Source organism: Balaenoptera physalus (assembly GCF_965194825.1).
Source record: "Balaenoptera physalus genome assembly, chromosome: 7".
Classification (NCBI taxonomy): Eukaryota; Metazoa; Chordata; class Mammalia; order Artiodactyla; family Balaenopteridae; genus Balaenoptera; species Balaenoptera physalus.
In genome coordinates this window covers 84,798,267-84,825,888 of record NC_138886.1, presented here as the reverse complement: position 1 = coordinate 84,825,888, position 27,622 = coordinate 84,798,267, and the positions used below count along the sequence as shown (strand labels likewise).

General features: G+C 37.2%; 1 protein-coding gene across 11 annotated transcripts in view; it reads left to right on the top strand.

Annotated features, from left to right (window-relative positions):
* The window catches only part of TUT7 (terminal uridylyl transferase 7), a 60,430-nt gene extending 34,076 nt beyond the window's left edge, over nucleotides 1-26,354 (top strand). For 3 of the 11 annotated variants that reach the window (XM_082469564.1, XM_082469560.1, XM_082469563.1), the window contains exons 18-29: nucleotides 2,402-2,505; nucleotides 3,175-3,264; nucleotides 4,109-4,222; nucleotides 4,397-4,474; nucleotides 5,094-5,271; nucleotides 8,635-8,682; nucleotides 8,764-8,855; nucleotides 10,193-10,308; nucleotides 11,506-11,831; nucleotides 14,006-14,082; nucleotides 14,448-14,511; nucleotides 25,328-26,354. In XM_082469564.1, coding sequence (XP_082325690.1) covers nucleotides 2,402-2,505; nucleotides 3,175-3,264; nucleotides 4,109-4,222; nucleotides 4,397-4,474; nucleotides 5,094-5,271; nucleotides 8,635-8,682; nucleotides 8,764-8,855; nucleotides 10,193-10,308; nucleotides 11,506-11,831; nucleotides 14,006-14,082; nucleotides 14,448-14,511; nucleotides 25,328-25,395 — 1,355 coding nt within the window. In that variant the 3' untranslated portion in view covers nucleotides 25,396-26,354. Of the gene's footprint in view, nucleotides 1-2,401; nucleotides 2,506-3,174; nucleotides 3,265-4,108; nucleotides 4,223-4,396; nucleotides 4,475-5,093; nucleotides 5,272-8,634; nucleotides 8,683-8,763; nucleotides 8,856-10,192; nucleotides 10,309-11,505; nucleotides 11,832-11,932; nucleotides 13,570-14,005; nucleotides 14,083-14,447; nucleotides 14,512-18,367; nucleotides 23,758-25,327 lie in introns of those variants that run through there. The other 8 variants (XM_082469565.1, XM_082469566.1, XM_082469561.1 and 5 more) reach the window with 8 other exon arrangements.
* Nucleotides 26,355-27,622: the final 1,268 nt, after the last annotated feature.

The window sequence follows — 27,622 nt, the reverse complement described above, 5'->3', positions numbered from 1 at the left end:
GGAAATAAGGGTTCAGGCTGATGTCTGGGTACTTGAGAAGTGGGAATGTTTGCAGAGAACACCAGCGTGCCATGAAGCTATAATCTCCAAGAGTTAACAGTACAGCAAGTAGTTAGAAATAGGGAGTTGTCAGTTAGGATTGAAGAACAAAATGAAACAGTTTTGTATTGAAATGCTTGAATGAAGGAAGAAAGAGAGACAGAAGCCAAGAATAAAACAGAATTCCATGGGATCATTTGAGAGAAGTTGAGGACCAAGCTTTAATTCTTGAGTGTAGAAATTAGGGAAGGACACTGAAAAAGGAGCTATTGGAATGGTAAAATAGGAACCAGGATGCTGTGCTATGAATAAATCCTAGAGAACAGGCTTAGAAGTGTCATACTGGTTAACAGGGTCAAATTCTAGAATGGGAAGGAGATTGAGAAAAAGGATATCTAATTTAGAGCCAGTATAGCAAAGTAGTTAATGGGGCTTCTAGAATCAGACTCTCTAGTTTTAAATCTTGGGTCCCCGCTTTCTGGCTGTGTGATCCCCAAAAGTCACTCAACTTCATTATGAGCACTCAGTTTCTCATCTGTAAAGCAGGAACAACAGTAATAGCATTTAAGATTAAGAAAGGCAATACAGGGCTTCCCTGGTGGTGCAGTGGTTGAGAGTCTGCCTGCTAATGCAGGGGATACGGGCCCTGGTCTGGGAAGATCCCACATGCCGCGGAGCAACTAGGCCCGTGAACCACAACTACTGAGCCTGCGCGTCTGGAGCCTGTGCTCCGCAACAAGAGAGGCCACGATAGTGAGAGGCCCGCGCACCGCAATGAGGAGTGGCCCCCGCTTGCCGCAAATAGAGAAAGCCCTCGCACAGAAACGGAGACCCAACACAGCCAAAAATAAATAAATTAATTAATTAATTTAAAAAAAAATAAAAATAAAGGCAATACATTAAACTACAGGGCCTGACATACGCTAAGTGTTCAGTAAGTACGAGCTTCCTTGCCTCTCCTCCCTATCAGTGTGTTAGACTTCTTCTGTCTCCAGCACAGACCTTTTTTGCTGAAATTTCTTTCATCTGTGTACTTTTTTTCTAAATTCCAGACCACTAGGTATCTGCCCTCTAGCTATCACCACTTAACTCTCTCAGAAGGAGCTCAAACCGCAACATCTCAGGATGAGCTCATCTTTCTCTTTACTGCCTCCCTTCTGCTACAGCCACCACTACCTGCTTGTCCTTCTGAATCCTCTTTCTTGCTTATTGACATTGGCTTCCTTGGAATCACCAAAATGAATGAAGTGATAATTAGCCTGTCCTAGACTAGGTTCAGTAGATTCAGTCATACCTAGATTTGAATCCCAGCTCCACAATTCACCAACTGCACATTCCTAAGCACGTTCATTTCTCGGGGTCTCTGTTTCCTCATCTTTTGGGTAAGGGTGAATGGTCTGAGGAAGTAATGTTTGTAAAGGAATCTAGGTACTCAGGAAATGGTCTTACTGTTACAGCCCTCCTTCTCCCTTATCACCCCTACTTCTACTTCCCCAACCCATCCAGTTATGGATGCTCTCACACATGTCTTAACTGCTTCTCTGCCAGGTCAGTTTTATAATGGTCACTTAGTCTCTCTTCTGGGTGCCTCCAGTCTATCCATTGCCAGGGACCTTGTCTAAATAGATGTGGTCAGTGATTCTCCCCAACTTATACCAGTTCATTGGCATTTCTTTGCCTCTAAGGATGTATATGTTCCCTATTTGGACTCTTCCCAGTTTTTACCACATGTCCTATTACTCATTATTTCTTTCCCTCAAGTCCACTCTGTAGCCTGAACAATTCCATGGAAGTTCCCTGAACGTGCCGTTCTATTTCAGGCATCTACCCTTTCCCTGTGCAGTTTTCCTTGCCCGGTAAATCCCCTCAGCCTTCTCTTTTTTTGCCTGTTCTTTTTCAAAGCCTAGCTCAAGCAATTTACTTCTCTGTTGAAGTTGATTCCTTTCTTTTACTGACATAGCTTCTAGCTCCAGGATGAGTAATTTTTGTTTTGAGGATTCTGATGATTACCCCTATGGGCTTTTCTCCATATTATATGTGTAGTCATATGGAGAGAATAGGCAGGGCCCACACAGTCCAGATTCTGTAGTAGTTTCCTCTGTTGTGGTGTTTATCAGACTGACAGCCCTATGCACATGCACATGATCCATTGAGTTCCTGAAGAGCAGTGACTGCCTTGTTCATTCTTGTTACTTCAGATATTGATGTGTTTAACAAATGTAAACTTTGCCAGAAGAGTCTTCCCAGATGTTTGTTAATAACAGAGAATTCTTTGACTAGTCTTAGTGACCCACATTAACGTAAGAGCAACTTATATCCCCTGCTGCTGTATTTAATGACACTATCTTATTTCCCAACCTAGGGCTGAGAAACATCTTGCCTATTACAACAGCAAAGGTGCCAATTGTAAAGTTCTTCCATTTGAGAAGTGGTCTGGAAGTGGACATCAGTTTGTATAACACATTGGTAAGATTTTCTTCAGACTTTTTCTTTATGGTGATTAAGGGGAACAAGTATCTCTTAATTTACACAGTCTTTCAGTAAAATTAAGCCGTTCATTTCATCCAGTTCATTCTTTCAGTAGTATTTATGAGTGCTTGCTAAGTGCCTGGCAGTGTTCTGAGACTGGGGATATAACATAGAATTGAGTTAATATTAGTATTCATTTAAAATGAGGTCAGAGTGGCAAGTGCTTTTTGTTTGGCTTGAACTTTGTTTTAATTTTGGAGTGTGTGTGTGTGTGTGTGTGTGTGTGTGTGTGTGTGTGTGTCTTTGGTCTCATACCTGGTTTGTTTCAGGGCTTTATGGGACCTCTCTGGCCCCTAAGGACATTTAATTTGAATAATGGGCGTGGGGGGTGGGTGCAGGTCTTACACTGACTTAAATGGAACTGATTATTTTAATAGCCCATATTTTCTAGGAATGTTTAGACTAAGGAGGCCTGAGATCAGATGTCACTTATAATTCTTATCTAGTAAGTTAATGAAGTTTGTCTTCAAACTTCAAAAAAATATTAGTTTCGGTCTAAATGTCTTCATCCTAGAATGAATTACAGTGTAAACCTTTTCAGAATATTCCATCTTAAAACTTTTTCTTCTAACTAGTAGACTTATAGTGTAATTTCCCTTTTAACAGGCCCTTCATAACACAAGGCTCTTATCTGCTTATTCAGCCATTGATCCCAGAGTGAAATATTTGTGCTATACCATGAAAGTATTTACAAAGGTGAGTATGCTTCCTCTTGTGATTTATCAGGAAATTTCATTACATCTTCAACCTTGTTGAAAACATAAGTCCGTAACAGAAACAGACTCAGTGATATAGAAAACAAACTAGTGGTTACCAGTGGGAAGAGGGACATGGAGCGATAGGGGTATTATGGGATTAAGAGACACAAAGTACTATGTATAAAGTAAATAAGCAACAAGGATATATTGTACAGCACAGAGAATATAGCCATTATTTTGCAAAAGCTTTTTTTTTTTGGCCTCACCACACGACTTGTGGGATTTTAGTTCCCTGACCAGGGATTGAACCCGGGCCCTCGTCGATGAGAGTGCAGGGTCCTAACCACTGGACCTCCAAGGAATTCCCTATTTTGTTATAACTTTAAATGGACTATAGTCTATAAAAATATTGTATCACTATGTTGTACACCTGAAACTAATATAATATTGTAAATCAACTATACTTCAATTAAAAAAAGAAAAAGAAAAGTGTGTATTTTTAAAGAACCATAGCCATGTCAAATGCTTCTTTTAACTATTTGAGAAGCCCTACTCAGCAAGCTAAAATTTTGTTGCTTAAATTTTACATGGTAACCTAATATTGCTTCTGGCTGATAGTTCCACAGCTTTGTTGGGGTTTGTTTTGCTTTGATTTTTATTTATTTATTTATTTTTTTGGTTGGTCTTATTTGGTTTTGTTGGCATATTTTAGCATTTGAAAATGTAATTTTTATATTAGTGCCCTCTAGAAGCACCTTACTCTTAGTGACAATAGAATAGATGCAAGTGTAGCAGAAGACATTGGTGGTCTTTCCTTTGTTCCTCCTTTTCCTTCCCCCCAGATGTGCGATATTGGCGATGCTTCTAGAGGCAGCTTATCGTCATATGCATACACGCTTATGGTGCTATATTTTCTCCAGCAGAGGAACCCACCAGTCATTCCTGTCCTTCAAGAGGTATTAGTAAAAGAAATTGTATTTCTCATCTGTAGAGCTGGGTGATCTTTGAGCCCTCTTCCTTCTCTAAAATTCTGTGGTTCTGTAGTTAAAATTTTTACTATTTTCCTACAAGTTTTTGTATCAATGCATTAAGTTTGTAATCCATACTAATAGTTTAAAAATTAATTTCAGATATACAAAGGTGAAAAGAAACCTGAAATATTTGTTGATGGCTGGAATATTTATTTTTTTGATCAAATAGATGAACTGGTACGTATTTTAATAGTAAAGACTTTTTACATCCTTGACTGAAAGTTACCTATACTATTCTGTAGTGTAGTTGGTCAACAACTATATTATCACTTGTAATATTTATTTATATTATGATAGTAAAAAACAAATAGCATATACAGATGATTCCTTTGAAGTTGAAAACATTTTTTTTTAAGCCAGGTGAGTTTCTAGGGACTATATCCCGGATTTCTTTAATGCCTAATAATTCCAAATGGTCAAGTAACTTTATTCCAAATGAACAAATATTTGCTCTGTGGTTTCCTACGGAGAGTTTGGAAAGACTCTCAGTTACAGAGATATAATAATCAGGTGTCACCAAGGCTCTTAAAATTTATTTCCAGATTCTTCCACAAACATGCATTCTGAGGTTTGGCATTTAAAACCCTGAGGACTTTCTGTCTCCAAGTCATAGGGTAGAGATTAATAAACTCATGTAAATGATATTTTAAAATAGAAAAGTTATATAATTGTATTTTTATGTATTTAAACTCTAGCTCATTAAAATAAATCCAGATTTACTCCCTAAGATACAAATGACTGCTGATATTAACACTTTACTATAGAGCATGATATCTCTTGTTCCTTCTATTTCTAGCCCACCTATTGGCCAGAATATGGAAAAAATACAGAATCTGTTGGGCAGCTATGGTTGGGACTTCTTCGTTTCTACACAGAGGAATTTGATTTTAAAGAACATGTTATTAGCATCAGGAGAAAAAGTCTGCTTACAACTTTTAAGAAACAGTGGACATCAAAATACATTGTTATTGAAGGTACAAATAAAATCAAACTTAAAACTGAATAGAATATAGAGATTGAACTGTGAGGGTGTTCTTCATCCTTGCAGAGCTCTTCCAGAGCAGCCATGAGCCACTGATCGGGGTGTGCCTTGCAGCCATCCCGTTACTGTCCACATCAGGCAGACTTGTCTGTTTCCAGCTTAAAGATTTATTCTTTAAATGGCTGATGCCCTCCCGTGGGGTCTCTCACAAATCCAAAAGTCTTTGTTCACCATGACAAGTCCTTTACCTATGTTTAACAGGTACTGGAGAATAAGGTTGCTATAGAGGTAAGCCAGCTTCAAATTAGTGGGACTTTTAAAACCTTCCTAAGTGAGGGTTTGAAGAGTGCCACCGAAAGTCAATTTTCAAGATCCTTATTTGCTGTTTATTGATGGAGGAGTTTACCTATAAGTAGTTATATATAAAATTTGACATTTACTTCACCCATGCTGAAGCCTTCCTTGAATGCTAATAAGATCCATGGGCCATTGTGTTTGTATTGATATTTGATTGTTTATTTCCACTTTGGGAGATTTTTGTTTCTATCTTTGTACATTTTTTATTAACTATATATATATTTATATATTCACCGAATTATTTTCAATGGTTGCTCAGTACTGGGTTTTTTTTATTGTTGTGTACTTGTTTTACAATATTATATTAGCTTCCTGTGTATAAAATAGTGATTCAATATTTTTATAGATTTTTCTTCATTTAAAGTTATTATAAAATATTGGCTATATTCCCTGTGCTGTACAGTATATTCTTGTTGCTTATCTATTTGATATATAATAGTTTGTGTCTCTTAATCCCATACCCCTATCTTGCTCCTCCTCATTTCCCTTTCCCTACTGGTAACCACTAGTTTGTTCTCTGTATCTGTGAGTCTGTTTCTGTTTCGTTACATTCGTTTGTTTTATTTTTTAGATTCCACATATAAATGATCAATTTGTGGGATTTTTAGTTTTAAAGACAAAATGGAGTTTAAATGCTTAAAAATGAATTGAGAAATGGCTTAAATATTTTGTTGATTTTGGTCTTTTTTTATTTAATATAATCATATCACCTAAATAATGTGTTACTTTAGGTTATGCTTTTATCATTACTTCTGCTTATTGACAGTATTAAAATACTGTGAACATTTGTAAAATTAAATTCAGATGACAATGGGTTATAGATACAGTTTTAACTTTTTGGTATCTGATATATCAAAAACATAGAACTTTGTCTTAAACCTTTCCGTTATCACAGTGGGTTCTTATGGTCTGCCAATTATTAATATTTTTTTCTTAATTTTTTGAAGCCTCATTATCTTTTGCTTTTAACTTTACGTTATTTACAAACGAGCCATTAGCAATAGGCTATATTAGAAGGAAGACTTTTAACTAGTTATTCTAGAATTGAGAAATCTCAGTGGTGGTAGTTTGTAGTGTTTGTACAATAGCTAACATCGTAGTATCTCTGCTGCACCAAGCAAACAAACAAAAATACTTCCACATAGCACACACATAAAAATCACCAGAAGAAAGCATGACCAAACCTACTAGAAAGGTAACCTTCTTGTAGCAATTATTAGTATAGGGTTAAACTGAGTGAAGGGTCCTATACGCCAGTAAACTCTTAGTGGGTCTAAATCCCAAATGGTATACCCCAGTTATTATACATTAGAAGCATAACAGACAGCCATAAGGAATGCCTCTTTTTACTTCTTTACTCCTTTTGTATGTACCATATACATCCTCCATTTTCTTAATGAGATGATCCCCAAAAAAGGTTTTGGTTTTTTTTTTTCCTTTGCTTTCTTGAATATGTTTTTAGACATTTATTGGAAATAATTAAATATCTACACATAATGTTTAAATTGTGAATTATTCTGTGTATATTTATTTTAAATCAAATATAGTATTTTGACTTAGAAATAGTGCTTTACCTGAATTTATTTCATGAACCAGTTTATTCAGAGCTCACATACATCTTTGACATCAGCATTTTTTTCATCATTTCTACCACTTTTTGGATCATCTAACATAATATTTCAGATACATCATGTATATATACCTATCTAAGACGTTTGAGATGCAGACATTTCAGATCATATGGGAGGAACTTCCCTGGTGACGCAGTGGTTAAGAATCCTCCTGCCAACGCAGGGGACATGGTTTTGAGCCCTGGAACGGGAAGATCCCACATGCCGCGGAGCAACTAAGCCTGTGCACCACAACTACTGAGCCCACGTGCCACAACTACTGAAGCCCGTGTACCTAGAGGCTGTGCTCTGCAACAAAAAGAAGCCACCGCAATGAGAAGCCCGTGCACCGGAACGAAGAGTAGCCTCTGCTCGCCACAACTAGAGAAAGTCTGCGTGCAGCAACAAAGACCCATCGCAGCCAATAAATAAATAAATAAATAAAATTCTAACACAAACCATTTGATTAAAAAAAAAGAAGATCATACAGGAGTCTTTTTTTTTTTTTTTTTTTTTTTTGGCTGCATTGGGTCTTCGTTGCTGCGTGCAGGCTTTCTCTAGTTGTGGCGAGCAGGGGCTACTCTTTGTTGCGGTGCACGGGCTTCTCATTGCGGTGGCTTCTCTTGTTGAGGAGCACGGGCTATAGGCACGTGGGCTTCAGTAGTTGTGGCTCGCGGGCTGTAGAGCATAGGCTTAGTAGTTGTGGTGCACGGGCTTAGTTGCTCCTCAGCATGTGGGATCTTCCCGGACCAGGGATCAAACCCGTGTCCCCTGCATTGGCAGGCAGATTCCAACCACTGCACCACCAGGGAAGTCCCAGGAGTCTTTATATAAAGCTTTTACTGGAAATTGAGATCCAGATAGCCATTGGTATGCTACTGGGACAGGTGTGTGTGTCTGTGTATGTTTTAATTTATCTTATGTTTTATGAGCTTCATGATAAATTATTTTCTAAAATGATTTTTTAAAGGCTGTTAATTAGCAGGAATATTCAGTACTAAAATGTTTTAAATATATTTGTGACCTCTATATGCCTCTAAAACTAGCATGATTAGGTAATATCAGACTAATATGTCTTCTCCAAACAGTATTTTGTTGTTCAAAATGAAGCACCTTCTCATAATATGAAGGACTCTTTAAGGATTCAAATATAAAGCAATACCCTCTTTTCTGATGGATACTTTTGGGGGAAAACTTGCCTTATATTTAGGAATATATATATTACTTAGTTGTATTATAGACTTAAAACTCATTAAAAAGGCAGTCATTTAATACTTTTATTAATGATAAAGTATGTAACACTTTCTTGTTATATAGACCTCACTTAATGTATGAATACTGGTATTTCCTATTTGATTATCTTTTTTTGTTTTCATTAATTTTCTTAGATCCATTTGATTTGAATCATAATCTTGGAGCTGGATTATCAAGGAAAAGTAAGTTACTTTGTTTATAAATATTAATGCCATCTCTTTTCCTTTTAATTCCTCTAATTGAGCCTTTACTCTTCTTCTTAGTGACAAATTTTATAATGAAAGCATTTATAAATGGGAGAAGAGTATTTGGTATTCCAGTCAAAGGATTTCCAAAGGACTACCCCTCAAAAATGGTAAGTGTTGGAAATACAAAAAACCAATTCGAAAAGCCATTTAAGCACCTAATTTGTATACATTACTTCAGTAATAATCTAAATACTCTGGAAGTTTGGTGAGTCTAGCCAAGATAAAAACCTTTTAATAAACATCCCTGTTTTGAAGCCATTTATCAGGAGAACAGGAAGAGAGAGCCAGAAGTGGAGTTTGGGTGGGAAAATTAATAATTTTGTTGCTGCTGCTTTTCCTCGGTAACACACATTGGTGGCACTGCTGTCCCACCAAGCATTCAGCTCCATACCAGCCTCTGCAAACCCAGTTTGCACATATCTAAGGAAATCCCCCACCCCCTCATATGACATCTAGATTTTTCCAGTCTGCTTGCAAAGAGTAATAAATCCCTTAATGGAACAAGAGAGAGTCAGTGCTGCCTGTACTAAAGATCTGTCTGTTCTCATATAACCTAATAATCAGGTTTTTATGGAACCACACTCATTAAAAACAAAACGAAATTGCATTATAAAAATTCATTTCAGTGAGAGAAAACGGGAAGGGGTTAGGAACTAGAGAGTTTTATGTTAAAAATAAAGGGTTTTTTTTCCTTCGTTAATTTTCTTAATAAAGACTTTTTAAATGGTCCTTAAATTATTGGGTGTATAAGCATGTTCAGCATTTGATTACATCTCTACGTCTAGTTTTTGCTAGACACTGCTGTGGTGGTCTTCTACACCAGTGCTTTTGAAACTTGTTCAAACAAATCACCTGGGGGTTTTGTCAAAATGCAAGTTCTGATTCAGGAGGTCTGGGGTGGGGCTCAAGACTGTATGTCCTACAAGCTCCCAGGTGATGCCACTTCTGCTGGTAACCACCTTAATTTTGGTGGCAAAGAGGCTAGAGTCCAGACCATTGTCATTCCTTTCCTCTGATATTTTCCTTCAGAAGCCACAACAAAGCAACAGCACATAGCTTCTTTCTTTTTAGGTCTTAGCCTTTTCATTTTATGAGAAAATGAAGTCTTTGTACCTGGCCTCAGCTTCCCCCAAGTCCTAGGAAGCTGACTCACAGGGATGTGTAATGCTTTTGTTTAGAAGTGTGCAAGGGAACAAGCTACCTTTATGGTTAAACAGTGCTCTGCATGATGAATAGTAATAAACAAAAATGAATTTAGGTAAGCCTATCCTGAATTAGACCTCTTAATGGTTTTAGATTTTGGAATTAAGCAATATAATAATAACTATTAAAATTAATATGTCGATGTTGGTGTGTCAGTGAGATTCCTGATTGATATTGGTTAGTTTTTGTGTTTGGATCTCATATTAATAGTTCAGATTTTTATGTATTTATATTCTGCTAGGAGTACTTTTTTGATCCAGATGTGCTAACTGAAGGTGAGCTGGCCCCAAATGATAGATGTTGCCGAATATGTGGGAAAATTGGACACTTCATGAAGGACTGTCCTATGAGGAGAAGGTAAGCAAGTATTCAAAAGGGGTGGTTTTGTTTTTGTTTTCTTACTGTACCAGTTTTTAAATGAGGTTCTCTTGTAACATGAAATAAACTTGTATTAAATCCAGCAGTTCTCAGATAAATTTGAGCTTTTTTTACCATGAAAATGAAGTGATTTAAAACATGGCTTTAAGTGCAGATGACTAGGATTAACTAGGGTGTACAGGTGACAGTCTTCCAGGCCCGGTCACCTTTCCTAATTTTGGGCACAGCCCTAATCATCACTTGATCATTTGGTTATCACACTCTCCAACAGGGATGTAAGAACAAAAGAGGAAACTGAAATCCTTCCCTTTTACAGCAGTGAGAAGTTCAGAATCATTTCAGTCAATGAAAAGTAAAATGGGTTTTTTTTTTTAGGATCTCAGTTACCCTTCTATGTACAATAACTGGGGTGTACTATGTGGGAATTTAGACTCATTAATACTTTAGGGTACTGTAGTACCCTTCACTTGTATGCATTTTAATTCTTAATAATTGCTATGGTGACCTACTCAATTTGGTCACCGTGCTTTCTTAGGATAATGATTGCAGGAGGGCAGAGGGGGACATGGTTTTGGTTGCTTGTTTGGGACATATTCTTGTTTTGTAGTGGTGGTGGTGTTTTTAACTGGATGGTAATATTCTCATTTAAAAACATGCCACTTAAAATAAGTCACCATCTGGAATTCAAGGCTCTTATTTAGTACTTTATTTTTATTCAGATAATAGTCACTGATCATGTAGGGCAAGGAAGAAATAATTTTGACAGTTTAAGAACATAAGTCTCCTTATAACCATTCTTTCCTTGTGAACCTAAAGTTTCATGTCTCAAGTTTCCAGTGCTGGTAAAGAATGCTCATGGGCCAGAAAGGTTTAAGAAATCACTCCAAGGATAATTTGAGTTTCATTGCATCAGTATCAGAGTAGGTATTAAATTAAGGAGTTCCACTAATTGCAAAAACTGGTTTTACAGCACTAGAGTACTTGTGAAAATGAAAAAAACTACACCCTTAAGCCCTGAGGTTGCTTCTTAATAGAGAAGATGAACTTAAATTGTTAAATTCTTGTTTTTCCCTCTGATGCCTTCTATATCTGGTTGTCTTCTAAACCTGGAGTGGTCTTAGGAATTTATTTAGGTTTTTGTTCAGATTTTTCCTACTAATATTATATCTTCTACAGAGTGAGGCGACGGCGAGATCAGGAAGATACCCTGAACCAAAGATACCCCGAGAACAAAGAGAAAAGAAGCAAAGAAGACAAAGAAATTCAAAACAAGTACACAGAGAGGGAGGTATCAACAAAAGAAGATAAGCCCATGCAGTGCACACTTCAGAAAGCCAAGCCAGTGAGGGCAGCTGTTGACCTGGGGAGAGAGAAGATTCTCAGGCCACCAGTGGAAAAATGGAAGAGACAAGATGACAAAGACTTAAGAGAAAAACGTTGTTTTATTTGTGGAAGAGAAGGGCATATTAAAAAGGAATGCCCACAGTTTAAAGGCACTTCAGGTATGCACACCCATCACACCTTGATGTTTGCACTCACATCTCAAGGGAAATCTCTTTTTTAGAGTTCTTAACTATTTTATTTATATTTATTTCTTTAACAGATCTATTTACTGGAAAAGATTTTGTTTTTAAGAAGGTGAACCCACCTCTCCTGCCTTTACTTCTGACCCTCTATATGTCTTGAACACTTATTGCTGGTTTTTTGAGAGGCTTATCAGAGTCATTCAGTTGACTTTTCTGATAAGATTATCAGTGAATTGAAGACCTGGTAATCCCCAGTACCTAAAAAAAATGCAACCTAAGCGACCAGAAAACAAGCTGCCACTTGAGCCTTGCTACTCAGTGTGTGTGCTTCTGAAATGGAAGCAGTGCCGGGCCATGGGGGAGTGACCTCAGGACACCACACAGTGCGTGCAGGAGCCGCTTGTATTGTTGTTTAAATACATGGGCGCACAGTCCTAGCAAGGGGACTAGAAGTAGAAGGGTTACGCAGTTAATGGTGCCTCTACCTGCAGAGGATTGTCTGCATTTCATCATTTTAATAATTTTCTGCAGTGAGCATGATTATTCTTATGACGAGGAAAAATATGTGGATACTATCAATCAGTCCATAGTTGAAAATCATCCATAGATCTTGCCCCTTTGAGTTGTCAGATCTTAATCCACTTTTTCTATTAAATGAGTGAAGTGTCCGTTATGGGCATCTTTTTAACAGACTATTAAGAGTAAGGGTTCTTTGTGTGGGGGGGATAAGTTATGGTTTACAAAGCAGTTTATACACTCTCACTTTCTTTTCTCAGAACAACCCTGTGAAAGTGGATGAAATTTGATTAGCATGGAAATGAAACCCTGAGAAATAATGTTTTTGATTAAAGTGGTAACCCTCTTCCTGTCCTCAGTTGTAAATGTTTATGTGCAGCATAAAGAAATGTCAGCACTGACAGCTTCCTTAAAGTACTCACGCTAGTCCTTGTCGTTCCTGCAACACTAATACCTCTCTTCCATTGTATGATATCATATCAGCAATATATTATCTCTTTTTTTTAAGGTAGAAAATTTTTAGATCAGCTATCCTTATTTTTTTTTAAATGAGCTTATATGAAAAGAAGTATATTTTTCAATTGTTTTCATTATTGATTTTAAAATAGGACTTAAATGTTTATGAAAGTTACAGCTTCAGCTTGTCCTAATTCTAAGGAATTCAAATTCAAACTTTTTTGCCCTAACAACGGACATATAGCAGAATAAAATGATCTTCTTTTATAATTATAAGAGGTAAAATGTTTAAAAGAAATTAAAAGCAATAGCTAACATTCATAGAGCACTTATGATGGGTAATTTCATCTCATTTTCACCACAGCCCCATTAAATGTGGTATTATTGATGTCTCCAGTTTACAGATGAGGAAACTGTAAACAGTATAGATAAGATGTAATACAGTCTCACCAAAATTCCTTTTGTAGGCTAACCTTCAGAAAACTCAGGTTTTGTGTTTGCTCAGAGCAGGAGCATTGCGTTCCTCTTTGGTACAACAAAGTGGTGAAGGAATGCCCCTGTCCTCCCGCAGCTTGGATGGATCTCTTCTTTCTAGCTAGTAGCAAGTTTTAAGTTGCCTACTAGTGAAGCTCTCAAAATAGTTAGAGCAGGGAATTCCCTGGCCGTCCAGTGGTTGGGACTCGGGGCGCTTTCACTGCTGTGGGCCAATCTGTGGTCAGGGAACTAAGATCTGACCAAAATTTTTTTAAAAAAAGTAGTTAGAGTGGTGATTCTGGCTGCCTATGGGGCAGTAGCAAATCAAAGAGAGATGGGATATCCTGGGGCAGGGATGGGGTATTATCAAAGCTACGGAAAGCACTAGAATCTTGGTTTCTTCAGACTGCAGTGTTTTCACATTAAATCAAGTAGTCATAATATAAAAGTAAAATAAAAAGGGGAGGAATGGGGCTAGAGTATGGTGAATTTCCTCCAAGAGCAAAATTAAAAATAATCAGCTTCTTTCTGTCTGAAAATTATGTTGCTCCCACTCATTTCTTCCAGTATGTTATGATTTTGTCCACACAGTATACTGAGTAGAGTTTCTGTCATATCAACAGAAAATCTTTCTGTGAAAGTTTGAAACAGGGCTGCTACTTTCAATTTAAAGTAGGAACAAAAAGTGCTGATTTCTTTCTCAGGTCTGTCTAAATCTGATTGTGTATTTGGATCCCCTTCTTCACCTAGCCCTTTGAGACCAACTGGCGCATTTGTTCAGGTAAACCTAGCTCAGGCCTGAGCAGGAAGCCCTCCCATCCTCCGTCTCTCCTGCAAACACGTACTGAGTGCTAGCAGCTCTGTGCCAGGTGCTCAGAGGCGCTGGGCTGCCCCAGGCCCTGTCTCCATCCTCCTGGCTCCTCTGCTCTGCCCGAGGCGCAGGGTGCGGTGAGCTTGCTGTGCACCAGCTCGCCAGATGTGCTTTAAGGGGTCCTGCAGATAGATGTGTCTTGCTTGTTGATTAACTTGCAAAGTTCTGCCACCCACATGCCTAATTTCAGCTCTCCTTGGATTTGGTTACAGTTTTCAGGCTGTTTCGGATGCTGTTCCTTTCGACTTTGTAAACCAGTCTATTTCATTTTTTAGGCAGTGCTTTTACATGAAGACCAAAAGAAACAAAAAACATCTATATTTTTGAGTCCCCAGTCAGGTATGTGGGTTTGAAAAAAAAAAAAATGTGTGTTATTTTATTTACTGCATAGTGTACCACATGCCTTTTGAGGCACTTCCTTTGAATAAGTGGTTTTAACAGGGATTGGACATCAGAATCACTTGGGGAACTTTTAAAAATACAGCTGCCCTGCCCCCACCTTCATTTCTTAAATCAGATGCTTCAGGGGCTAGGCTTAGGCCTGTGTATTTTTTAAATGTTCTAGGTGATTCTTATACAATCCTTGAGTAGGAACCATAGTCTAGTTATTTGTTCCTCTTCTAACTTTTTGTTTCTGCTTTGAAATTGCCACTGTCTTGTCAGCAGTGTATTCTCCTCATGGAGATTATTTACGATGCACCAAAGTAAGGAAAGAAAGTAATCATGACCTGAACACTCTCTCTCTCAGCTGCGTCGTTTATTCATTCCTTCAACAAATATTTATTAAGCCACACCTCCCACCCACCCGCCCCCTCTAAGTTCAGGGTGTGGTTCTAAACACTGAAGATACAGCAGTGAACCAGCAAAGCCCCTTCTCTCATTTACTCTGCATTCTTGTCAGAAGAGAGAGAAATATTTCATGTGGGACAGATGCTAAGAAATATAAAGCAGGAAAAGGGAAAGAGAATGTTGGGAGGGAGGAGGCCTCTCTGATAAAGTAACATTGAAGCAGAGAATAAAGTGAAAGAAAGAGGCAAGTCAAGAGGAAATTGGAGTTAGACTGTTACAACAGAGCTGAGAACAGTTTTGTCCTGGGTGGGTGACACTAAGTGGGATGAGGGTAAGGAGGGTTGGTTGGAGGTGAGGTCAAGGGTATACAACTGTGGGTCATGCAGCTCCTTCAGCAGTGGTAGGGATGGGATTTTTTTCTCTACGTGAGATGGGCAACTGTTGGAGGGTTTTGAGCAAAGGAGTGGTATTATCTGAATTGTTTTAAAAGGTTCATTATGCCATGAGGAGGCAAGGGTGAAAATTCAAACCAACAGGGAGACTCCTGCTATAGTTCAGGGGAGAGCAGAGGACGGCTTAGATGTGGGTAGAAGGGGTGGAGGAAGTGAGGACTGCTAATGTCCTGGAGACTTTAAAGGTAGCGCCAACATGATCTGTTGATGGGTTAGATGATAAAGCATGACAGAAAATCATGAGATTTTGAGAATCAGAGCTGACACTGTGATGTTTGCTCTGAGCAACTAGATGAATGGAGTTTGAATTTCCTGTGCTGGGGAACCGTCAGGAAGAACAGATCATGGGGAGAAGTAGAGTTCGGTTTTAGACATGTAAGTTTTAAGAGACCTGCTAGATATTGGGTAGAGATGTTGAGTAGCCAACTAGGTATAGGAGCCTGGCATTTAGAGCAAAATCCAGGCTGCAGATACGAATTTGAGGATGCTCAGTGTATAATAGATGGTAGTTAAGCCCTGGGTCTGACTGCGATCACTTAGAAAAGAGAAAAAGCATATAGAGGATCAGGCAAAATAAACCAAGGAGACACAGGAAAAATGGTTCATGGGGGAGGAGAAGCAGCAAGTTGGGTCCTGGAGTCCAAATGGAGAAAGTGCCTCAAAGAGGGAGAATTGACTTCGTGCGAATTGCTGCTCATAGGTCTGTGCACCGAAGACTGAGAATTCAGCATTTTATTTGGCAACACAGAAGTCACTCACTGTGACTTTGAAAAGAGCCATTTCTTTGGAGTGGAGGACAGAAAAACCTGATTGTAGAGAGTTGTGGTGAGAAGTGCTGGAAGAACTGTAGGCTACCTAACTTCAGCTGTGGGTTAGTGCCAGGTGGGGTTAGTGCCCCGTCCCCACCCAGGCCCCAGGCCTAAGGAAAGATGCTAAAAGGGAGGGGGAAATGGGAGGCTGTGAAGGCCTTCTCTTTCTCTTTCTTTCTCTCTCTCTAATCTTCAATAAAGTAGAGTTGAAGGAGGAATATTATAGAAGCAAATAGAGCATGTGTACTCTTTTTAACTCGATTGTATTGTTGATGAGAAAAGTTAAGTTTTTGAAATTTTAAAACTTCATTGATATAACCTGACATTTTTATATATAATGTAAAACAAGCCACATATTTTATGCTCAGCTTTTACATATTGTGTCTTATTGCTAATGTGCAAAGAATGTTTGCTTTTAGATTGGAGAGGTGCCTGTGTTAGTTACAGAGTGTGAAGAGGCTAATCTGTATCTACCATCAGGTGTCGGTTTCTGAGAGAGAGCGCTCTCAGAGCCTCAGCAGCCTAAAGAGTCCCACCATAGAGAGAGCTCTTCCCAGCTTTCACCAAACGAGGCGGAAATAAGCCAGGGCACAGTGATCTCACCCTGGGAAAGCTGAGAGCTCCAGGCGAAGAGTATTTGGTTGTTTCTACTTTGAATGTTAACAAGAGAAAAATTAATTGACTTATTAAATTATTTAAGTACTTCCGTTTCTGTCAGTACCACGATGAATTATCTCCAGTATATAAAATGATCTACATAGAAGTAGGCATTTATTTTTATGATATGCTAATTTTACAGTTGGGGTTTTTTTTTTTAATGATTGGGAAAAACATTTGAAATGGCATCACATCTCTTTACAATCAAAATTTAAAAGGCCTGAGTATTGAGATTGGTATGCAGAGTGAGGTAGAACAACTCAAAGAGAAACAGAAATCTTCAGAGAATTGCCACCCTTACCCAAAAGGGGAATATGGTGTCCATGAAAGGTAAAGACATAGGAGACTCTGTAAGAACAGGTGAGAGCAGCTCTTTCCTGGGAAGGTCTTGTAATTGCTGTCAGTGGAATGCATGGACTTAAAAATAAGAAAGGTTCTACTGGGAAAACCCTCAAAATGAAATTGTGTGAAAAGAGAATGGGGCCTATCGTGAGAGGATTTGATTGACAATGGCAGCATGAAAGATGGATGAGGAGATTGACAGGCTGCCTCTGAAAGCTACTTCAACAGATGAAAGTGTTTGGGAAACAGACTCCACTGCAGTTTGTGGGATTGTTTCCCGTAGATCCTCTGAGAGTTTGAGGATCACATAGTTACCAGATGTAAACAAGGCAGAGGAGTGTTGTTTTTACAAGCTTCAGCCTTGAACAGGCATTTCCAGAACATTTTACGTAAGAAAATACTGATCCTTGCTTAGTTGAGATATTTGTTTTGCCAAGGATAAGGTGTTTCTGAATATCGGTTTTGCCATCAGATTGCATGGTGTGATTTCTAGCTTGTGATCTTAGCCTCCACTTCCTTCAGTTTCCTCATCTGTTACAAGGGGATAATAGCACTACTATCACTTGCCTGGTACGGCTGTTGAGAAACCCTTGTAAAAGCACTTAGAATGGTAGCTGCATGCAGCGAGGGCGGAGGTTGGTGGGGGGACGGGGGGTACTGATGGGGTTGATATTCCCGCACGGCATCTGTCGGCATTGCTTCTGCTAAAGGCTTTACACATCTTGAGAGTAAAACTTTATATTATAATTGTATAATTTTTTAAGTGGGGGAGAAATACAGATATTAGACATATGCCTAGAAATGGCATTACCAATTGATAGTAAGTTAGGATTTCAATAAATTGTCTTCTGAGTAAAAGACTTACATATTTATAAATCATTTGAATGACTGTAAAACTTAACTTTTTTTTTCTGTAATAAGTTTATTACAATAAATAGGTTTACTTTATACCAGAAAAGAAAACATAGGTGGTTAAAATTTATCCTTTCCAATAAATTAAACTTCAAGTTTAATTTATTGACAACTGTTAATACTGTCAAATTTACCCATGATAAATTTATACAAGTTATCTATGTTGTTATAGATGTGAAATATGTCTCAACTGTAAGTAGTATTAAGTTTCCGAAAAGCTCTTCCTTTTCACAGGCTTATTTATCTGTGATGCACGGGTAGTTTCCTAACAAGAGCCTGCTGGTGTGGACAGCCTCTGCTCTCACACATCAGCTATATTGACCTTAGAAGAGATTAGCTGCTCTGAGCTCCAGATGTCACATTTATAAAATAGGCAGTAGCACCACCTGTGTCATCGGGTGCTGAGAAGATTAAAGCACCCATTCAGTAGTAAGCACTCAACCAAGTTCTCTTTTCCTCTCCTGATACCTCCCTCCATTCCTTTCCACTAGGCTATGTATAGTTCTTAACTCTCAAATGTGATAGTAGTAGATAGAAAATTCCATGAATTTCCTTGATCTTCATTGTTTCCTCCCTCCCCCACATACACACAGCCAGCACAGTGCCTTAGATGTTCAGTAAGTTTGGAAGAATGATCAAGAATACGAGCGTTAAAATCAGACTTAACTTGAGTTTGAAATCCAGCTCAGTCATTTACTAGCTGCATTACCTCTGTCGAGTTATCGAACCTCTCAGTGCCTCAGTTTCCTTGTGGATAAATTGGGGCTAATATCTCACAGGGCAGTTGTAAGGATTAATTTCATATATGTAAAGCCCTTAACACAGCATCTGGCACACATCACTCAATAAATTATTACTACTCTTATTACTGTGGTTAACAGAAAGTCTCCAACCATGATGTAATTCTCTCTAACTTCTAGGACAAATATATAATGGAAATTTTTAACAAAACAGGAGCATGTGGAGATTGGAGAACCATAGTCATAAACTGTTCGGTATGAGAATCTCAAAAAACTAACATTTTTCTATTTCTTAATCCTCTACCGTTTTTGCAAAGAAAATTACTTTTCAAAAGAAACTACCTCTGTCTCTTCATTTATTCCATTTTAATCCCAGGATTTGAAATCTTAAAAATTGGAGATACTATAAGAGATTGGTGGATATCTTTTCTCCTTCATGCTGATGTATACTTTTTTCCTTGACCAGAATGTTAAAGCCTACTTATTAAAAACAAAAACACAGTTCTCTTTATGATAGTAAATTTAAAATAATAGAAGCACTTTTTAAAAACCATATGGGGAAATCTTAGTATCAGTGAATATAGATCATTCTTTTTCATACCCTTCTTGATATTCCAGTATATGAATATACATTATTTATTTAAGCATTCCTTATTAATGAACTAGCTCTTTTCAAACATTTGTTATGTCAGTGTCTTCAAAACTTTTTTGCTCGCATACTCTCCCCCAAAATGTTGACCCACCAATATATCTCCTTGTATGTGTTTTAAGTTTTGGTTTTTTTTTTAAGGAAGTCCTTTATTTTTATTTTTTTTTTATTTATTTATTTACTTTTGGCTCTGTTAGGTCTTCGTTTCTGTGCAAGGGCTCTCTCTAGTTGCGGCAAGCGGGGGCCACTCTTCATCGCGGTGCACAGGCCTCTCACTATCGCGGCCTCTCTTGTTGCGGAGCACAAGCTCCAGATGCGCAGGCTCAGTAGTTGTGGCTCACAGGCCTAGTTGCTCCGCGGCATGTGGGATCTTCCCAGACGGGGGCTCGAACCCATGTCCCTGCATTGGCAGGCAGATTCTCAACCACTGTGCCACCAGGGAAGCCCCTGTGTTTAAGATTATATCTCAGTTTTTCATCATAATTGCAAAACATGTAATTTCTGGTGGTTTTTTGTAAATATTGGCATTTTAAAAACAAAACTTTTACATCAGCCTTAAATGTATCAAATGAAATATAAATATTATTGCAGAAATTTTACATCTTTTTTTTTTCGCCTTGAATTCTTGTTTCACTTCCATGGAATTTTATCTTAAGATGATACCTTTTTATCATATATATTTCAAGCATTTTATTGACCAGCCTATCATACTTATCTGCAACAGAAGTGTTTATATAAATTGGATTTTTTAATATAAATTGAATTTTTAAGCTTTTTATTAAATCTCAAAGTGTAAAAATTTCTTCTAAATTATTTTTATAGTTATAAGAATAATATAATTAACCAAAACAAATGTTACAAATTTTGATTAAAAATTGCCTTTTATGTTTACTTACTGAAAATGACTGTCCTTTAATTAGATGGGATTTTTTTCCCCATGCATTCATTTATCTTTGGATCAGTACTACTTATTGCAGGAATGAAACAGTGAATCATTTCTATTCCTAATCTTTTTGTTTTTATACTTGGTAAACATTGAGAAACCTCATTAGTCTTCATGATAGCAAATTAAAATAAGAAATACCTTTAGGAGTCTGGGAAGGGAAGATGTATTACAACAGTGCCACTCAGTTATTTTCATTCCTTTTTAATTAAATGACCAAAAATCACATAGTAATGCATCATCAGAAATTATTTTGATGGTCATCAGCTATCAGTGTAATTTCATGAAAGCTAAAAATTTGGGTTTTTATTAGAGGCATTCACATTTTGCAACAGATACCAGCATTTTGTGTGCCTCCCTGCCTCCCAAGGCTTTCTTTTTCACCCTGGGGCAACGTACCACATTAAGAGGTGGATGGTTAGAAGGTATGCCTCTCTGTCTTGTGAAAGGGGAAAGAAAAAGTGGTGTGATTCCTGAGAACCAGCCCAAAGCCCGGGCCACAAAGGCATTCTCAGGGAGAACTCAGAAATTAAAGCACTGTGGTCAACTCTCTGATTGCCCAACGAATACATTAAGCACTTGTCCTGTTAAGCTATTCAGGAATACAAGTACCCAAGGTTGAAGACCACTGTTTAAACATTATAATGTATATTTGCATGTTTGTCTAGTTATTTCCTCAGGATAAATACCCGCTTAGGAGGATAATAGGTTTAAAAGTATGCATGTTTCGGGGCTTCCCTGGTGGCGCAGTGGTTGAGAATCTGCCTGCCAATGCAGGGGACACGGGTTCGAGCCCTGGTCTGGGAAGATCCCACATGCCGCGGAGCGACTAGGCCCGTGAGCCACAACTACTGAGCCTGCGCATCTGGAGCCCGTGCTCCGCAACAAGAGAGGCCGCGATAGTGAGAGGCCCGCGCACCGCGATGAAGAGTGGCCCCCGCTTGCCACAACTGGAGAAAGCCCTCGCACAGAAATGAAGACCCGACACAGCCATAAATAAATAAAAATAAATAAATAAAAATTAAAAAAAAAAAAGGCTCATCGGCCCTTTAAAAAAAAAAAAAGTATGCATGTTTCGACAGAGATACAATTAATGCCACGTTGTGATTGTTGACAGTCTCAGAGAGTCATTCACAACCTTTCCATACCCTCACTTCATTAGGGTAGTCTTTTTTGCCAGTCTGCTTGAAGTTCTACTGTTACCATTGAACACTAACATTTCCCACATTTTCATTTGTATTTCTTCATGTTGTATCTTTGTATTTTCGTTGAGGATTCATTTTTGTCTTTAGTTCTTTCTACTTAGAAATTCATTCATGCTTTGTCAAATGTGTTACAGTAGCCTTCGCCACCACCACCAGTTTATTATTCTTTCAGCCTCATTTATGATTTATTTTGCCATACATACATTTGTTTTGTTTGTTTTAGTAGTTTGATCTAGCCAACTTTAGGGTAGTTTCAAGTCATGCTTACACAATTTTAAGAATTTCATGTGCTTACCCCGGATTACATAAAAATTCATATTTTATTTCTAGCAGTTTTATCTTTTTTTCTGGCCGCACCATGCGGTATGCGGGTTCTTAGTTCCCAACCAGGGATCGAATATGTGCCCCCTGCACTGGAAGTGTGGAGACTTAACCACTGGACTGCCAGGGAAGTCCCATAGTTTTATCTTTTTACATGTGAATTTTTTATATGAAGTTTCTTCAGGTATGATGAGATTTTATATATATATATATATGGGATTACATGTTTAAGTGATGCAGTAATAAAACTGTAAGTACTATTCTTAGAAAAGAATGGTTTCTTAACATTTTGGGGGAAAATTTTTTTAAAGATACAAATAATATAACAACTACCCATCTACTAGAGAATTGGCGTTATTTTTTCACATTTTCTTTTCAATCATTTGTTAATAAAAGGTTAAGATGGTGACTACCCCAGGCCCATTCTGTCTGTCATGTCCCCCTCCATCCCAGAGGATCCATTATTATGACTTCAGGTACCCGTTCTTTTTAAGCCCTTACATATGTATCCTTTAACATATGTATCCTTGGTGAATATTTAAATTTAAATGACATATCACACTGTATAATAAGAATGTTCTACAACCTGCTTTTTTATATCTATTTAACGAAATTATTTTTAAATTTATATACGTTATTGTATATAGATTTAGCCTCTTTCTTTACAGTATTGCATCATACGAATACAGAATATTTTATGTAGCCATTACCTAGTACGTGAACATTTAGATTACCTCTGATTTTTTCCTATTATAAACAGTGTTGTAGTGAACATTCTTGTGTGATTCTTCTTGAGCATGTTTTAGAGATTCTATAGGGTTTGAGTACCTAGAAGTCAAATTGTTGGTTCATAGCACATTTTCATATGTGCATATGTGCCTTTTCAGTTTAGTTTGATACTTTCCTATACCCTCTTATTGGTTGAAACAATTGTCACTCCCATCAGCAGTGTTTATTCTTACAAATCTGATGAGTGAAAAATACTTTGGTGTTGTTCTAATGGGTATTTTTTTGACTCTGGTGATGCTAAGCACCTTTTTCTATGTTTACTGGCCAGTTGGAGTTCCTCTTCTATGAGTTGTCTGTTCAGATCATTTGCCCATTTTCCTGTTGCATTATCATTTCCTTAATAATTTACAAGGGTTCTTCATTCTGAATACTGAGAATTTATTATTATATACTTCCTTAATATCTTCCTCCAGTATATCTTGTCTTTCACCTTGTATCTATTGCCACTTCAGTTTTTAATTTTGAGGTAATCAGATGATTGGTTTTCCCTGATTAGTTTTCATGGACATGTGATTCATGATTTTAGGGTTATCTTTCAGAAATTCTTCCCTAGCCTGAGGTTATAAAGATATACATCTGTATTTTTTTCTAATAGCTTTAAAACCTTATTTTTCCTATTTAGATCTTTAATCCATCTGAATTGTGTATAGAATATGAGGTATAGTGATCTAAATTTTTGTCCCTCGAGTGAAAAGCCTGTCCTCAATACTTTGTGCAGTTCAGAATATCAAAGATGTGTATTTTTGACCAGTAGACACTCTGTGGTATAAATATGGTATTTATACACAAGTAGAGTGCTTTGAATCTTCCTGGCATAGCACTCATTTTTCACTGTGAGTTGACTATCTAGATGTCCTGCTTTGAAAAGTTTGCTTTTGGGGGGCATAAGTTTATATATGCATACTTAATATTTTGGCTTTGGACATTTTAGAAAGTATAGTTTAAGCAAAATGAAAATAAAAGCCATTTATACTTGTCCTGTTCTAGAGCATTAACTATTATTTAGGTTTTAGAGGTAAAATCTTCCCATCTTTTTACATCAGTGTAATGATAATAGTTAGCATTTATTGAGTACTTTCTATGTGCCAGGTACTATTCAGTTGCTTTACATGTATTAATTAATTTAATCGTCACAATAACTCCAAGGGGGTAGGTGTTATTGCCCTTATTTTACAGATAAGGAAAATGAGGCACCAAATATCTGATTGGTAGGGTTTTTCCTTTTTCGTTTTTTAATTTTTAGTTTTAATGAAAGTATTATTCATGTGGTTTTATAACCTGCTTTTTTTCATGTTATTAATTATCCTTCTCTGCATACCTAATAATCCTATTGTGTTCATGATATACTTAGTCATATCACAAGTTCTGGACACTTGAGTTGTTTGCATACTTAAATTATTGTAAGGTTTGGATGAATATTCCTTTACAAAATTTCTACCCACTTCCCTGTCCTCATCTTCCTTCAAACAATTTGGTGGTTAGGAATTGGTATCTTGTTTGCATTTCTTTGATTACCCATTGATATTGAATATTTTTTTATATACTTATGTGCTGTTTTTTTCTCTTTCATATATTGCTTTTTCTTTCACCAGCTATCTATTGGTGTTCATCTTTTCTCTATTGATTTGTAACTTCTTTAGTACTAAGCATAGAAAGCCTTTTTCATAAATAAAACATAAAGTGATGTACTTAGGAAACTCTTTCCCCACCCCAAGATTGTATAAATATTCACTAGTTCTTATACTTTGACTCTCTTATATTTAATTCTATAATTCATTTGGAATTAGGTGGGGAGGAAAAGTATGATGTGAGGAAGGAAACTTATCTAACCCTTTTCTTCCAAAATTACTTATTTGACACAATACCAGTTATTGAACAATCCATACTTTCCCCCATTGGTTTGAAATGTATATAATCAATGTGTATAACCTTTGTTATATACTACTTTCTTACAAGTAATCACTTAAGAATTTCTCAGTTTTCTTGCTCTGTTGATCTGTTTGTTTAGACTCCAGAACAGAATTTATTAACTGTTCTGTGGTATGCATTTAATTAGCAGTCTTCATTTCTGTCCTTCACCTGTAAATATAATAAATTTCCTTTTTTTCTTTTAAATCAATGAGTTATGGCTACAACATCACCATTCACAGCTTCGTGTCTTCAGAGTAATGATGCAAGATATTTATTTCTGACCAAAGTATTCTTTGCAATCTATTCTGTTTGGTTGCAGATGCAGAGCAGAGCCTTTAAAAGTTCACCTGGCCTTCTGTACCAATATGTAAATAGTGAGCATGCAAATGTATTAAAATGATGTCACTCTAGCAACTCGTCTGCATTTAGAAAGAATGTGACGAGGCTTATGTTTAATAGATAATGTTCTATATATACCTTTTTACAATATATCTAGCCAAATTACTTGATTCAAAACAAGTGACCAGTATGAAAAGTTTCTGTGAATAATTAACAATAAGAAGTAATTGTATGGCGTTTACGATAAAGTGAGGCTTGTTTCATTTATGTTGGGTTTTGTTTTTTCCCCTCCTCTAGGTAGCCTTTCCAGTAAATATATGACTCAGGGAAAAGCCTCAGCGAAGAGGACCCAGCAGGAATCATGAGGGAAGGAAAATGCCGCACTCTAAATGGCCACTCAGGCGTTCCTATTCACTTTGAAAATTAGGTTCATTTCACAGGACACAGCAGCATAGATCAGGCTTCAACTTAATATTTAAGGGAAATGTCAGATTTTTTTTTTAACTTAATGAAATTGTTAATGAGGAAAAAAATTTTTAATATAGTCTTACCTACTACAAATCCCTGTAGATTTAAGGATTTTAATAGAAAGCCATGATGTATGTATTGAAGACAGGTTTATAAAAAAAAATGTAACTATGGGCCAGTATTCAGGAATACAATTTCATGCTTTTTAATTCTTTCAAAGCACACTAAAAATGGTGTGCTGATAAACTCCAAGTAAATTAATCCTTTTTTTCCCTTATAAATCCTTTTTGTTTGTTTGTTTTGAAGAGGGGAAATTATATTTATTGTTGTTGACTGAATCCTTGTGTGAAAACGTGTCAAATATGTGTGAACTGCCACTACTGTATTTACGATTTACAAACCTTACTTTATTGATATTTGTAGAAGAAGTGATAACGTGAACATGAGTACCTATTTATGTGAGCCTTCCGTGGATGAGCAGTGCCACTGAGGGGCTTTTAGTTTTTTTGCCTCTCTAATTTTAAGTAAGTTAACATATAACTACTATGGTCATAAAAATGAAGTAAGGAAAACAAGAGTCCTGTTTGCTGCTAAAAACATTTTCAAAGGAAAAATGACAGAGGTAATTTTTACTTTTTATGATATTCAGAAATTAGGGTGGAGGACTTTTAAAATCCCTGATTATTAAAGAGGCTATCTCTGCCAATCATGAGTTTGATTGGTATCATTTTGGTCTGACTGGAGCCCTCCTGGAACTGTTTCTCTAATTCACAAGCCCTTCAGAAGTAGTACATGGTCTAAACTATGCCTCGGTTTATTTATCATTTTGAAATAAAATCAGATTTTCAACCTGTAACTCTATCCACATTACTTTCCACTGAGAGTCCTAAATTTCCTGAGGAAACTAGGTCAAGGATTAAGGGCAGTACAGATCTGCTCCTCTTTATCCCATGTTCCCTTTACATGTGCTCATTCGATCTGGTGTTTATTGACACCCGATGCCTGCCAAGTCCTGGGAATGTGCAAGTAAGAGGCACAGATTTAGGTGGATGAATGCATAGGAAGGGCTGCAGGGGGTGCTTGCTGGGCAAACATTCCCAGATAGAAGAGGGTTCAGAAAGTAGCACACCTTGTGTGCCCTTCTTTTAAACAAATTACTTGGAGACATTTTCCAGCTAAAAAAGAATCATATCAAAATTAACTTTAGAGGGGAGTCCCCCTTGGCTTAGTGGTTAGGATTCGGGGCTTTCACTGCTGTAGCCCAGGTTCAGTCCCTGGCCAGGGAACTGAGATACTGCAAGCCACGCGGGGCAGCCAAAAAAAGAAAAAAAATAATAACTTTAGAGTAGGGAAGTTGTGGTAGAAAGAATTAGGGATCATTCCTTACTCAGTTTTGAATGAACAGAAACTCATGAATTAACAAGTGAATTAAGCACCCTGGGCTAAAACTGCTCTACCTGACTTTCCTCCGCTGCTCCTCTTTTCTTCTCTTGCCTTCGCGCATGAAAGTCGACTGGACACGTAATTCTTGTCACTTTCTTTGGAAAGACTGTTGATGGCATTCTGTTGTCTTCTGGCATAGTAATGAGATTGGGGCCAACCTGATTTTTGTTCCCTTATAGGTTTTATTTTTCTGCTTGGATGCTTCTGTGTTTATTTCTCCCTGTAACTTTTGTATCAGTGACTTTTGTCTGAACCAAAAGTGAATCCAATGTCTCTCCCCACCTAAGGTTTTTTTTTTTAATTTGAGAGAATATCTAAATTCATAATTTTAGTTCTCAAAAATACTTTTGTCTATTCTCAAGTGCCTCTCCCTATCATCTCTTTCCTTTCTGGTTAGGAAAGCTTGTCAAGTTTAACCTCCACGTGACTGGCTTGATTTTTAGTGTCGTTCTGCTGTTTGCTGTTTCTAACATGAAGTTTGTTATTGCACTTTTAACTTTCTTGAACTTACCTAACCCACCACCTTCCTTTTCCTCTCATTCTTTTAGTTTGTTCTTATTATCTTCCTTTTCATAGAAACCATATTTTCATATATCCTTTTAAGAATGTTGAAAGTTTCCTACATTTTATTCTGATCTCTAAAGTAGATTCTGCCCAACATATTTGATAGCTTTTTGATTT